Here is a 14644-nt window from a genome sequence, read left to right on the forward strand (position 1 = left end):
TAAGTATGGATTGGTAGAAGAGTGTTCTGTGGTAATGGCAAAATAGTTTGGTAGTGGAGGGAACTGCTAGATCTGTCTGCATTGTTGAAAATGAAAGGCCTGAAGAAAGATTGTTTAATTAAAAGGGAAGCTTACTGTTCCATCACCAAACTTGGAGCAGGATTAAGCAATTTAGACTAAGAACAGAACAAAACATTTTTTTGCACAAAGCTTTTACCTCCAGCAGAATCTGTAGTTTAAGGGACAGCATCGTCTATAGAATGCTAATTGTAGCAGTACAGGGGCTGTATTTGGGAATTATATGAAATGTTATGGTAGGTAGATACAGCCTAATAATGTATTCTTACGACCTTTGCCATATGGAATGTTTGTTTCTTGATATGATGCACTAAGGCAAGATACAGATGTTTCTCTGTGAAAGAATTACAAAAAAATGAAGCTATCTGTCAAATAGTGTTTTGAAGGTAATGATACACTACCTGAAATTCTAGTTATGCATTTCCACCTTATTCTTTCATTAAAATTCACAAGATGTCTGTATGGGTCTTCTATAAACTTAATGTATTGATACTACTAAGCACCGAAGCAGGTTACTTGTTCATGGCTGACTTTCAAAAGCTTTAACTAAAAATGAACTTTGTTGAGGTTTTCAGTTTTTTCAGTGTGCTTCGTGGCTAAGTGTTTTAACCCCACACTTTTACACTTTTATTAAAGATTATGACTCAGATGCAATGAGCAGCTCTTACGAATCCTACGATGAAGAGGAGGAGGATGGAAAAGGGAAGAAAATGAGACATCAGTGGCCTTCTGAGGAAGCCTCTATGGATCTGGTGAAGGATGCCAAAATCTGTGCCTTTCTTCTCAGAAAGAAACGATTTGGGCAATGGACCAAACTACTGTGTGTTATCAAAGAAAACAAACTACTGGTAATCCTTATTTTTAGCTAGCTATATTTTCTTTGTACCTTTTAGATCGTGTATTTATTTTTACAGGAATCTAATTTTTGGAGCATGTTCTGCAAACAGTGGCCAAGTCTGCAGTAACCTTACTAAAGAGTTTGGTCATGATTTACCTGAGAAGCAGAGAAGCACTGAAATTACAAGTGTATCATTTAGCCACTTAAAACTTTGATTTTTTTTTCACTTAAGCTTGAACCCCAGCAGCTCTCTGATATTGGAAAGAATGTCTGGCCCATTATCTTCTAAAATATTTAATTTGAAAAAAAAAGAAGTTGCTGAAATTGTAAATCCAATCTTTCATTCCCTGCGGACAAAAAATCTCATAGGGAGCTTTGTGTGTGAACTGTTGGATCAGACTGCTGGAGAGAAAAGTCCCTTGTTAGACTGAGAATTCACTTGGCAGCATATGCTGTGGTAATGTATACACTTTAAACTAAACCTTTGCCATCTGTTCTGCAGTAATTACAGATGCAGTACTCACATGATGCACAGCTGCATTATAGAAGGGATAGAAACAAGTAGATGTATTTATTCCTTAAGCAAATCTGTTGTGCTTGTTTCTGATTGGAGGCACCAGTGAAAGATTCCTTGAATTATCTGCTCATAGATGTCTTCTTGTTTTCTGATATGAGAGCTTAATTGAGGGAAACACTTACTGTGTGTCATTATGAGTAAACTAATGCTTATATTAATAAGTTGGGATCTCCTGCCTTCTGATATGGTGCTTCCAGCCACTGTAACTAATTACATGACTAGCAATTGCTGCACTATCCCAAATGTTAAGAGCTGATTAACAGGTAATAGAACATTTTCTGTAGAACCTCTCCATTCAACAGTGATACAATGTAGCTTAGGCATGTTCACTTCCAAGTATATTTGTGTTTATGTCAGTATGGAAAAAAAGAGGATATGAAATAGAGGTAAGCAATTTCTGAAAATGTAGTTGGAATGAATTTTTTAGTTTGCAGTAGCTTTAATTTTTGTATCCTCCTGCATTTAAATGCTGAAAAAAGTTCATTCTGATTCAGCTTTTATTATATTCTTATGCCATTATCCTTAGTGCACATTTTTATCACCATATCTCAGTATCATATCAGATTTCAGGACCAGCTGATAACAGCTTGAAGAAAAGAAAGAAAGAGACAGAGAAACAGATTTTTCCCTGAAGCCACACAGCATTTCTTCTACAGTTACATTTATTGTTTCATATAAAAATGTTATTTTTTATATCTTCATTTCCTTTAGCCACATGTGTGGTCTGAGAAGCTTTTTTTATTCTTATAGGGATCGTCTTTCAGTAATTCTGTAATGGGGATTAAGAAAATAAAAATCACAATAGGAGTCTAACGACCAAGTTACACAAGATTGGTTTATTGTTTGAAGGAGGACTTGGACAGTTAACTTATGAGATATGCAAGTAAAACAAATACATGTTCTTAGGGATTAGTAATTGCTTGTGTCATAAATGGGGCTGTCATCATAAAACAAAAATATTTTAATTAGAATTAGACATTAGAAATAACTTCTAGTAGGGGATTGTTTTTCATTTAAAGTCCTTTAGGGAATTATTTTTCACTTAAAGTCTTATAATATATACATACTTTAGTTTTAGCAATGTATAATTATAAATAAAATATTTAGATTAATATAAAGGGAATTATGTGCTGTTTATTGGTTCTTAAAGTGACTAATGTTGTATATCTTCAAGATTTCATAGATTGAAAACTTAGTGGTTTTTTTAATGTTGCAAAACTAAAATCTGTGACCAAAATGAAGAAACTTTTTTATAATGGGCTTTGGAGAGGGGAGGATTGTCAGTGATCCACAGAGGCTGGTTTGGAGTTGGCTGCATTTGCTCAGCCTGACTTGGAGTGTTTATAACATCCTTTGAACAGCTACTGTCTTCCTGACAGTTGCATCATGGCATGAATACTTCTGCAGACACACAAAAGCACATGTGCTTTTCTCTAATCACATCATTTGTATGCAGATGCTAATTAGTCTTACTGATTATCAGACACCCCTTTGTTATCAGATGTCTTTTTAGCCTTAGTGCTTGTATTTATGAGTGAAAGCCAATTTACATAAGTAAATAAAATAGGTGGACATTAGTGTAGAGAGTTAAACATTGCTCTGCAGTCTGGCACTGCAGCAGCTTTGGGAACCTCAGCTGTACTGATGCCTTGGAAGGTGGGAAGGCAGACTGGGTCTTCAGGAAAAGTGATGTAAAGATGAACCCTTTGTCTTCAGATCACCAATTCCAACACAGAGCAGGTCATCAGTGATCCAGCATGAAAGGGCTGTTCATTGACAGCATTGACCAAGGAGGGAAAAAAAACTAAGTTACATTGTTGTAGCCAGGAGCTTACAAAATCAAGTCATATGGACATTTATGCAGTTTTGTGCAGGAACCATTAGATTGTATTAACTGAAAAAATGTGATTTTGCCCACTTTCCATGACTTTTTTTTTTACTTGTCTCAATACAATGAACAGATGAGTAAGGCATGTGCCAGTGTCTGCAACTGCAGTGTGTACACACTGATGCAGATTTACCTGCATATGCTGGTCTGTTGCTGGAGGGCAAGGTAAACATCTAGGCTTTAAAGTTGTGAAGGTTACAAGTTTATTCTGCTGCTACATGTGAACAGATATCCTAAATCACCCTCTTCCTACCTGATCAAGGTCAAGGTTGAGTCATAAGGATAACACAGAGACGCTTAATGCTCTCCATATGTTCTACCTGTCCTGCAATGAAAAACGTTTATTATTGTCAGTCTGGAAGTAATTTTGCTTTACAGAGTGGATGAGAAAAAGAAATGCAAAATTGGCTCTGGCTGAACTCTGTGGTATGTGGTAAACGGGTGTGTAAAATATATTCAAAATTTAAAAAAAAAATTAAAAATATAGCATTTCTACATAATAAGAGCTTTCCCCCAAGGTTCAGAAAGGTAATATCTAACTCTGGAACTTTCCTTATGTTTATTTAGTGTTACAAAAGCTCCAAGGACCAGCAGCCCCAGATGGAGCTGCTCCTGAATGACTGCAGTATCACCTATATTCCCAAAGACAGCAAAAAGAAGAAGCACGAGCTGAAAATCTCACACCAAGGAGCAGATGCCCTGGTTCTGGCAGTGCAGAGCAAAGAGCAGGCAGAACAGTGGCTAAAGGTAAGGGGGGATTTCTGACCAGGAGCTTTTCCACCCACCAAGTGCTCACATTGCTCAGTTGCTGTTCAAAGCTGAGACACAGACAGCAACTTCCATGCAAATCCAGACCACTTAAATCCTGCCTAATTTGGGACTGCAGAAATACAGGCTTTAAGGTCAGGCTTTGAAGCAATTCCTCAGGGTTACACCAGTGCTGCTGCTGTGATGGTTTTCACTGCTCATGGCACAATAATCTGGTGCAGAGAAGAGAGGTTGGCAAATTCTCTTTCATCTTCTTCCCTAGCTCATTTTCCAGAAAGGTGTGGTGGTTAGGACACACTGGAAGTGAACAGAAGGTTCAAATTATTTTTAGCATGGCGTCACCTTTTTAAAAAGCAGTTTCTCTGAGGGGATACCTGTTTGAACTGCTTTGGATGGAGAAAAATCTTTCAGCTTTCTGAAGGCCAGTTAAGTTTGCTGTTTGTTTTAGCAGCATGTCTGCTATGGTTTGTCCTGGGAATGCACACTTCTGAGAAAATGGGATTTTGCTGTCTTCCATTCCTCTCTGTGTCTGCAAACATGGAAAATCCCAAGGCAAGGGCTGCAGTTACAGATCCTAACCAGATTACTAGTATTTATGTTGGACTTTGCCAGTCTCAAATGTGGAGGTCAGTGAAGTAGTGTGGGAAACTATCCCTGCAGTTGCAGTAGCAACTGTTTTAAGACCTTGAAATCCAGGCTTTTAAATACATGTGTAAGTCTGAATGCATCAGCCTCATCAGGCATTCTCCATGCTGTGCTCTGATCTAACCTTATATGGTACTTATTTTTCTAAGAATAAATTGTATTTTTCCAAATACAATTGAATTAAACACATAGGAATTTCCTGATGGCAGATAGTTTTTCTGCAGAAGAGGGAGACATAAAATGCAGCTTAAGAATTATAAATTCTGCTGTGGGCTAATGTACTAAATGGAAAATTAATCTGTAATTTCCTATTTTGCAATATTTGAATATACCTTTTGGGGGTTTGTGGTTTATGTGTGTTTGGTTTTGACTGTGACTTTGTATCCTAGCTTAGAAAATACTCTCTATTGTGATTTTAATAGCAACTAATCACAGCCATGTATTTGTTAGGCTCCTTCTAACATCAGTGTCTTGTCCTAAGTTTTAAAGTGAAGCACCAGCAAAGTGTCCCACTAGTTCAGCTAGCGTTTCAAAACCACTGATTGGAATGAAAAAAAGTTCATAAGTCATATTCCCTTCCAAGGGAATTCCGCTGTAATTAGATCATAGTAACTGCACCCTTATTTCCTGTGTTGTTCGAAATTCGGGGTTAGTAATACTGAATTTATTGGCGTCTATCAGACGCTCTTTCATAAAAACGGCTTTATTTTTTTTTAATTGTATATAAAGCATCCCCACACAGGCAGATGGAGCAGTACTAGATAGATTTTTCCATATCCCAGATGCATTCCTACTACTTTCAAATGAAAAAAAAGAGAGATTTTGTGCAGTTGCATGTTCACACAGTTGTCCATTCTGTGTCTCTGCAAAGCATTTAGGGACAGTCTGACAGCACTTTATTTAGCTCCTTCATGCTGCAAAGCTCTCCATTAATAAAATCTTTCAAGTACATGGCAGTGTTACTGTTCTCAGCTTCCAAGTCCTCAGTGCTGCTTCAGCCCTTTGCTTCTGCAGTACAAATTGCCTGTCCCACAGCTAACCAGAAATGATCTGTGCAGCTCTTGCAACAACTCCAGTGTTTTCCAGAAGAACTATGGCCTTTGGAGAAAGAAAAAAATAACATTGCTTTCTGTATTTTCAAAAATTTATCAAAGTTTGACAATTTTTTTTATTATTAGGTAAGTAATTATGTTTTGGTTATTCAAGCCTTACTTAAAATTAGCTTCTGAAAATCATATGTGGCTTTTAGGATATTCTTATACTGAGAAAGGGGTCACTGATTTTTTTGGGGGAGATTTTAGCTTTCCCAGCCTGTCTTTCAGAGGGCTAGGGTTCTTCCCAGTGTTCTGTCCCTTACATGTGATTTCTGTAGTTAATAAAATGGGCAGATCCAGAGACTGCCAATGAGAAAGGACTCTGCAACCACATTTTTAAAGCACAAGATGCCCTCTTGGTCAAAGATACTGCACCAGTATGTGCTGCTTCAGGGAGGTTATCACCCAGGAGCATGGGTTCAATTCTCATGAGTTCAAACATTAAGTGCCACATTTACTCTTGATCCCAAAATGCTCAAAATGGCTTTGCAAGCCAGATTGTCCTCTGAAAGGTAAACCAATTTTTTTTGATTCATATATGTAATCAGTATAGAATATGTTTATTAAGTAAATAATTTAAAAATACCTATTGGAAGAGAAATTCTAAAGAGATGCAGAATACTTTAGACCTTTTTTCGTAAGGATGACACTAAAAAAGCCCCAGCTGATAAACCTAGTGCAAATTGAAGTCTAGACTGGAAACCACAAAGGGAGTTTCAGATTTGCCAGCTAACAAATGCTTGATGAAAACAGATATCTGATGTCACCAAAGAGCCTGTCAAGATTTCAGAGGAAGCAGTGGAGCTAGTATAAATTCTGGCTAGAGCTGAGATCATCTTGGTAATATGGTGGGCAACAAAAAGTGGTGGAATTTTCCAGACTTGAGTCCTAAAATGTTCCCACAAAAATGTACATAAAAAAAAATGTGTGCAGTTACACACTCTGACCCAAAAATGCTCTTTTTCCATGCATGCTTGAGTATATGTGCATCTGTGCACTTTTGTGGTCAAGTAAGGTCTGAAACGTTCCTGTTTGTCTCAGCACATCCAAGAGACTGGTGAAACTACACTTATTTGTCAGCATCCCTGGGAAATGCTGCATTAAAATAAAAGGACTAGTAAGAACATGGCCTTACAAGAAGATGCTTGTTTAGGGGCTTCGTGTGTGCAGATGAATGTGCTCTGTGTGCAGAACCCTCAGACCAGGCCACAGAAAACTGCACTCAATATTAAAAATACATGGATGCCAAAGAAATCAAGTTCTGAAGTAGCTTGTTGTAGAAGATTGGTAGAAGAAGGAAATGGTCGTGGTGACTGTCCCAAGGCCTTCTCTTCCTCCTGGCATTCCTCCTGCAAAAATGTATTTCTGATTTATCGTGCATGAGAGGTAATCTGTCACTCTGGGGTGCTGGCCTGGATTTTCATTTTTCCCTAATGTTAGGCACCCATTGTTAACTTCTCTTCATTTTGCAGTGTTCTGCCACTGTGCAGCAATCTCTTCAGCTGAGGGTCTGTAATTGAGCAGTGAATCTTATCTGTCATTTTGACAATGCTCAGTCAGTTCTGAACTTGCCATGATAAGGGGGATGTTTTGCCCTGAAGAGAGAATAAAATCATGGCTGGGACTATATCCAGTCATCCAAAGACCCCACAAAATTCCTTGTAGGGCATTTTACCTGGTTGGCTTACCCAGTTTTTCTCTCAGATTAACTGCATATTGTCTCTTATAAAAATCTTTGCAAACATCTTTTTTTTTTTTTCACTTCCCTTAGCTTACTGAGGGGAGTCAAGTAACTTCTGGCCTTAATGTGGACAGAGTTTTACTGAAGAGTAAACTACTGACAGAGCTGTTCTTTAGCCAGTTTATATCAGCATAAAATTCAGCTTGTAACTGTAAACATTGTGTGGCTGCTTTTGCTTTCTGTGGGAATTTCCAGCTAGAGATCTTCAGCACTTCAGACATGGCATTCTCAGCTTATGTAATGTTCCCCAAAGACAATATTATTTCCATTTTGTAGCTGAGTAGCCATGTGCTGAATGGTCAAGCTTTAAAACTGACTAGAAAAAGTATGTTTGGAGATGCATACTCAGTACCAGTGATTTCCATGCAGTGTTTGTTAATTTATAAGAAACTTAAAGAATGTGTTATGATCCAAGGTTCTTTCTCCCCTGCCCATCATCACCAGCAGCGAAGGCTGTGCAAACTAAATTAAACCTCCCAGGAATTACACCCCTGTTGTCTCAGACAGGTGGTTTGAAATACCTCAGTTCAAGCCACAGAGAGGTCAGTGAGTTTGCATAAGAGCTGTTTAGGGCCTCACCGGCAGAGCTGAACCAAGCTGCATGTGGGAGGTTTGACCAATCTGCAGGACTCAGCCAGTGGGCAGAGCCAGAGGATCCCAGCTTGGCTGTGAACCAGAGTCTGTGTGTGTGTGTGACCAGCACCATGGAAAACAATATGTTACTTAAAAGAACCAGATGTATATGTAAATTCAAAAAAAACCCCAACCAAACCACCCATGAATACAGAACCACAAACATCCTATTTACTTGTTTTCTTAGTGATAACTTTTATTTGGGTTTCCTGGCTAAAATGACAAATGCAAGTTGTAGAAGTCAGAGCAGAACCCAGGAGGCATGGGACTTTCACCACTAGATACTATTCCTCCTCTCTCCTATTCTCAGCTTTGGATGAAAAGTTATTTAAATCACACCTAGCTCAGACTTGCAGCCTGAAGTGAGCTGTGCATCCTCCCAAGCTGGGGGTGCAGCTCCCCTTGCATAGGGTATCTCCTGCCACCCTCCCCAGCCTCCTTCCCTGGGCTCTGCTGATCCAGTGGCCATATGTGGGAAAAGACTTGATGGCAATAATGCAGGAGAAATTATATACAGGGGTTGTCTTGGTTGATGAAGTCAGAAAAGTATTTTTAAGGGGCTGCACAGGCACTAAAGACAGGCTTGCTGACTGCTAGTTTGCCAGAATCTCATCCTCACTTTGCTCAGACAAATGGCAGTAAGGCAGGAAGATTAATCTTTTCAGGCTGAGGGATGCTTGAGAGTAATGTTTTCCAGTACAGAAGGTAAAGGGGGTTTCTTTTAGAGGCTTAAAGTGTTGGCTATGATGAGAATAATTTCTTCCTTTCCTGCCCAGATTTTCCTCTAGGTAAACTCCTTGGGGCATTTCTTCTCTGCAAAACACTAAGAGACTTTTGCTTCTCTCCTAAGGAAAAGGGTATTGACACTAACATATGTAATGTGAAAGGGTCCACAAGAGAGAGAAAATGGGAGTTTAGTCATGCCAAAATGACAGAGTCCCAGAAAGTCAGTACTCTTCCAGCAGTAAAAAAGGAGCGTTTCAGGAATGAGAAATACTGACTTACATCTGGAGCCAAGCCCTTTTCCCTCTGCTGTGTTGTACTCAAACAGATTTCAGCTTTGCCATATTCCTGTTTCCAGAGTGAAGTGGCAGAGCCAAGGAATACAGCCCATCCCACTTCTAGCAATTCCAGCGTTTGTGAAACATGTGGGTAGAGCAGGACAAGTGGGTGTGTGGCTGGATGGATTTCTGGCCTGGTTACATAAAGTAAAGCAAATGTGCAGTCAGGCTGTCAGCTTTCTGTCTTGAAGTCGATCATATTTTTAAAAGTGTGAGCTTCTCATGTGAGTTCCATGAGAACACAAGACAGTAGGGACAGTCTGTAGCTTGAGCCCATCCATGATATCCACCAGGAGAGAGGTCTGCAAGCTCCTGGAGTGCAGGACAGCTTCTAGTCTTATTTTTTATTAGGTCCCAAAGAGATCAGCCACAAGGAACTGTCTACAAATGTGGTTTTACTCAGAATTTGTTTCGTTTCTGTGTGGCAGGGGCTGGCTGTCAAGCAGCTGGCTTTCTGGTTTTACTACAGAGCCAGTGCTTTTTATCTGGAACTTGGATCTTTAAAGTAGCCAGGAGAATCTAGTTTACTTTTTGTGACTTTGCATGGAGAAAGAATAAATGTAGGGCAAGTATTTTGCCTCCAGTCCTGATGTGTTTTTTAAAATAAGATACAAGAATTACAGAAATTTGTAGGTGAATGCAAGTATGAAGTTTTTATAGTAAATGTTAGTGCTTCGGTAGTAAGACAGTTTTAAAGAGAGAAATATTACAGACACACCACGTGGTAGAAATTCCACTGACTTCACCCATGGCTTGGGACAGGGAATCTTTCCAGATTCCTACCTGCAAATATTTCCCCTCTGTGCCTCATGTCACTGCACTCAATGCCATACTCTGATAAATATCCTGATCCACCTGAGGATTCAAGGGCTAAAGGCTAAGTCTGATGAGGAGCAGCTGAGTGAGCTGAGAGTATTTAACCTGGAGAAAAGGAGCTTCCAGAGGATCTTATTGTTCCCTACAGCTCCCTGAAAGGAGGCTGCAGCCAGGTGAGGATTGGTCTCTTCTCCCAGGTAACCAGTGATAGGACAAGAGAAAACAGTCTCAAGTTTCAGCAGGGGAGGTTTAGATTGGATATTAGGAAAAATTCCTTCACTGAAAGGACCAGGCTGCCAAGGAAAGTGGTGAAGTCAGTCCCTGGAGATATTTAAAAGACTGTGTAGATGGGGCACTTAGGGACATGGTTTAGTAGTGGACTTGACAGTACTGGGTTAACAGCTGGACTCAATCTTAGGGCTCTTTTCCAACTAAAAGATGCTATAATTCTATAAATAAGGAATAATAATACAGTTCAGGTTGCAAAGGCTCTTTCCAGGTCTGCATTTAAAAGCAGCAGTTCTGAAGTCTGCTAATTGTGACATCATAATGGTAATTGTCATACTTAGGATTCTTGCAATGGAATAACAAAAGATTATTTTAAATGTATTTAGTTTTGAGGCTATACAAAGAAATACAAGGTTTTCAGTTTTCTGATTACATTTGCTTGTACATTTTAAATATTTGAATAGATAGTCTGTGTGTGATCTCAGTTTGATTTTCCTGGCAGATCACCGTGTGTGTGTGTGTGTGTGTGTGTGTGTGTGTGTGTGTGTGTGTGTGTGTAATGTACCAAGGCATTTGTGGTGAGAAAAAGGGAATTATTTCCCTTCTCTAATGTGTGAGAAAACTTCAGGTATTAATAGAGTATTTGCCATTACAAGGTATTCTCAGTACAGCCTTCCACACGATGCCATTTTATTAAAAATAATACATTTGGCGATTCTTTCTTTTTTTCCCTTTTTAATTTTGGAGCTATTGAGGTACATTTATTGATATTTTTACACATTTCATTGGAATGGATAAAGGTTTGCTGAACTCCATTCCTCACTCTCAGTCAAAACTACTTTTTAATGAAAATAGTGATCTTTTGTTTTCATATGGCTCCAGAAGATGGAACACAGAAAAAACTGACAAGAACTTTTGAGTCTTGTGATTGAAATTATGCAAGTTGGCAATACTGGTGGAATGTTTTATCCTTAAAATTTTGAGCTAAAGCTATATGCATGTGAAAACCAGATTTATAATGGCAGGTGTCTGCAAACGTAATTATAGAGAGTGCATCCAGGCAACCATTATATATTAAAGACATTTCATCCTGGTGAGCTGTAGAGGAATGAGTTTTGTGCTGTGCATTGAGCACAATTATACTGCTCATAGAAGGTGATGAGCAAGTCTTTGCCAGTGAACCTTTTGAACCCAAATGAAGTGCTGGACTCCTGAATATGCATTTGCTTCAGATCCTGCCACTAACTCCCTTTTGACAATGTGTCTTTTTTTAATCAAAATTTAATTACAACCCAATTAAACACTTCAGCTTCTCCTTAAATATGTGGGGAATGATAAGAACCGGATTTAGTTGAGTGCATGACTTTGCACATACTATTGAGTTAGTGCTGCCAAATCACTTCCCTCTGTTCTGTCTGTAACTCCCATTACAATCTGCCTTTGCCAAAATTAACTAACTGTGTGGTGTGAGCAGATGCTGAAAACATAAGCCATTGAATCAGGGTCATGCAGGAGACAGAAATGGATGTTCCCAGAAACTGTACAGTCACATTTCTCTAGGAAGAAAACAGCAGTGTATTTACAACATACTGAGGACCAGCGGTTGAAAAAGAAAACAAGACGCATTAAAAAAGTTCTTATGATTTTGGGAAATTCAGGGCTTTGTTTATCTCTGAGGTGCAAATGCTCTGCTAGAGATATATCTACATTTTCTTTAACAAAGGACATCAGGTGCCATGGAATGTTGGTCTTGTTTCTGGAACAAAATATAGGGAAGGTCAGACAGTCAAGAAAGGATGCTGAAGTGGTTTGAGATTCTAGCTCAGAAATAAATTGTAGGTACATTTCCCATCTTTGCTTAGATTTTTTTATGTGTCATTCAGTGAGTGATTTCATCATTCTTTTGTTCCTGGGTTCTCCCTCTGTAAAATGGGGCTGGTGCTCTTCCTTTTTTTTATGGCATGTAATGCCTGTAATTTATGATGTGCTCCTGAGTAGCATAAGGGTCTTTGTAAGCCCATAAACATTTGATTTGTTTTGGCTTCACCCTTAAAGGGAACTTAAGTGCTGGGAAAGGACTGTTTGGTGCCATCCTTAGCTTTTTAATAGTTTCCACATCAAAATTGTTCCGTTTGAAACTCAGTATGAATTTGGATCGAGAGCCTGTTCTCATCAGCACAGACAATTTCAGGCTGATAATGGGCTGGTGGTAACCTCACAAGAGGTAAAAACTTTAGCTATGGCCATGGGGAATCATCAAACATCTTTACTCATTATGTATTTTTACATTCATATTGTTTCTGATTTTTAAGTTCTTCCAGTTTCATGAAAATATCAATAAATTCCCCGTTCAAGATTTTTTCTTTGACTTTTTAGGAACAGCAAGTGCCATTTCCATTTTCTATAAGCATATTTATAATTACTTTGACCTTTAAGTAAATGTGCAATTATAATACAAAAATGCCACCAAATACCACTGTGCAGTATTAACTCTAAGTTGATCAGCACTTCATTAGTTCTCTGATAGCAAAAATAGAGCATCTGTGTAGTGTATTATCCAAAACTCTTGTCCATTGTCTTGAGGGACCTTGGATTTAATCCCACTTTTTCATCATTGTAATGAAATTAGTTTGGTGGTGTCAGCTGAGTTCATATTGCAAAATTAGCACACGGAAATCAGCAGTACTATTGGTTTTTTTCCTTAGGAGAGCCTTGAAGCATAGTATGTCTAGAAACTGAAACCTTCCAGCTCTAGACATTATGTCTCCTTCAGGTCACACGAGAAATGACTTAGGGAGGGAGCATGGAAGTTGTAGTGTCAGCCTGCCTGACACCTGCCAACCTACTAAATGTCTGTGTGATTCTCCTTCCCATCTCCTTTCACATCCAGCTGTGTCTCTGATTTGTATTTGATGAATAATTAATAAGTTTTGCCTTGTCTCCTAAGGTTATAAAAGATGTGTGCAGCAACTGTACAGGAGCTGTAGACTCTGATGGGCCACTGTCTAGTTCTCCAGTACACAAAGTGGAGCTGGAAAAGGTAAAGTTATCAAAATGATGGATGCAAAATTCCTTATGATTACTCAAAGAGACTCTGGTAGGCGCTGGATGTAAATCCTTGCTGCCTTGTGTTGCTGTTTTGGGCACACAGTCCCTGTGTTGTGCTGGTTTGTTGGGACATGAGCACACATCCTGCAGAGCTGAGGTTTCTGCCATGTCAGTCCATTTGGCCACAAACAGCCAGCAGGGTGGCTCAGGTCCAGCTTCTCTTCAGCCATACAAGGGTGCAGATTAATGGGTTTGACATGTGCTGAGATGCAGAGGTGGGCTCCAGCAAATGCAAAGAGCAAGCAGGGGTGTCATCTCAGGGAAGAATAGATGAAGTTTTATACCAAGGTTTTAAGGGAAAAACTCTTGATTTTGGGAATTTAGTCCTCGAAGAGCTCCCTGGGCATGCTGAGGTCACTGTTTTGGCAGACCCTGAAAAGCATTCATGTCTCAATACAGAAACTTGGCTGCTCACATGTGGCTGTCTCCACTGCCTTGACTCAGCAGGATGTGAGAGCACGAATCAGGAAAGTGAGCAGCTTTGCAGTGAAGGATTGGTGCATTAGCAGCACTGGCTTAAGCCCCTGCTCCATAAGGCATCCATGTGAGCAAATCTCTGCAGCCCCTGCTTAACAATCCCACTGACAGAGGTTTCATCACCCAACTCCCAACAGCAAGTGTCACCCCTCTGGTGGAAGTGTGACACTGCCAGTGGCATTGTGTTGCTTTGCTGCTGGGAGCTCTTCCAGGACAGCCCAGACTTCCTGCTTTCACAGACAAGAGCTGTTGTGTTTGCATGTTTGCACACACCTGCACACACACAAAAAAAAATCGGGGTTTTTTTTCTGAAATTCATGCATGAAAAGGTGTAATTAATCTTGTCAGACATTCCTTTTTTGCTAGTCTGCACATCTTCATGGCTTCACCACTCCTGAGTAATGCGGTCACCAAAACTGTGCTGTCATAAGCTCTCTCTCAGACCTTCATCCCAGACCTCATGCACAACCATTACAGAATAATCAGTGCTAAAAATTTATTTCAAAAGCCTCTTTTTTTTGCACATACTGGAAGTACTGAAGCACCTTGTAGGAATGCACAATTTTCTGATAAGTTGTAATTGCTAATGCACATGTGAAGCATTATTTAAAGATACAGCTTTTACCTGACTCATATCTGATCCATGCAATTCTTTATCAAAGCACTTAGAATCTAGAAATTCATTAAAATAT

The 14644-nt window shown here is 39.3% G+C and overlaps 1 protein-coding gene across 4 annotated transcripts in view; it reads left to right on the forward strand.

Moving 5' to 3' along the window:
- The window catches only part of AFAP1 (actin filament associated protein 1), a 113857-nt gene that overhangs the window by 72397 nt on the left and 26816 nt on the right, over window positions 1–14644 (forward strand). For all 4 annotated transcript variants that reach the window (XM_085059747.1, XM_085059746.1, XM_085059748.1 and 1 more), the window contains 3 exons: window positions 715–926; window positions 3949–4128; window positions 13315–13407. In XM_085059747.1, the coding sequence (XP_084915873.1) occupies window positions 715–926; window positions 3949–4128; window positions 13315–13407 (485 nt within the window). The remainder of the gene's footprint in view (window positions 1–714; window positions 927–3948; window positions 4129–13314; window positions 13408–14644) is intronic.

Source organism: Lichenostomus cassidix, chromosome 4 (genome assembly GCF_008360975.1).
Source record: "Lichenostomus cassidix isolate B80296 chromosome 4, HeHo_3.0, whole genome shotgun sequence".
NCBI classification, from domain to species: Eukaryota; Metazoa; Chordata; class Aves; order Passeriformes; family Meliphagidae; genus Lichenostomus; species Lichenostomus cassidix.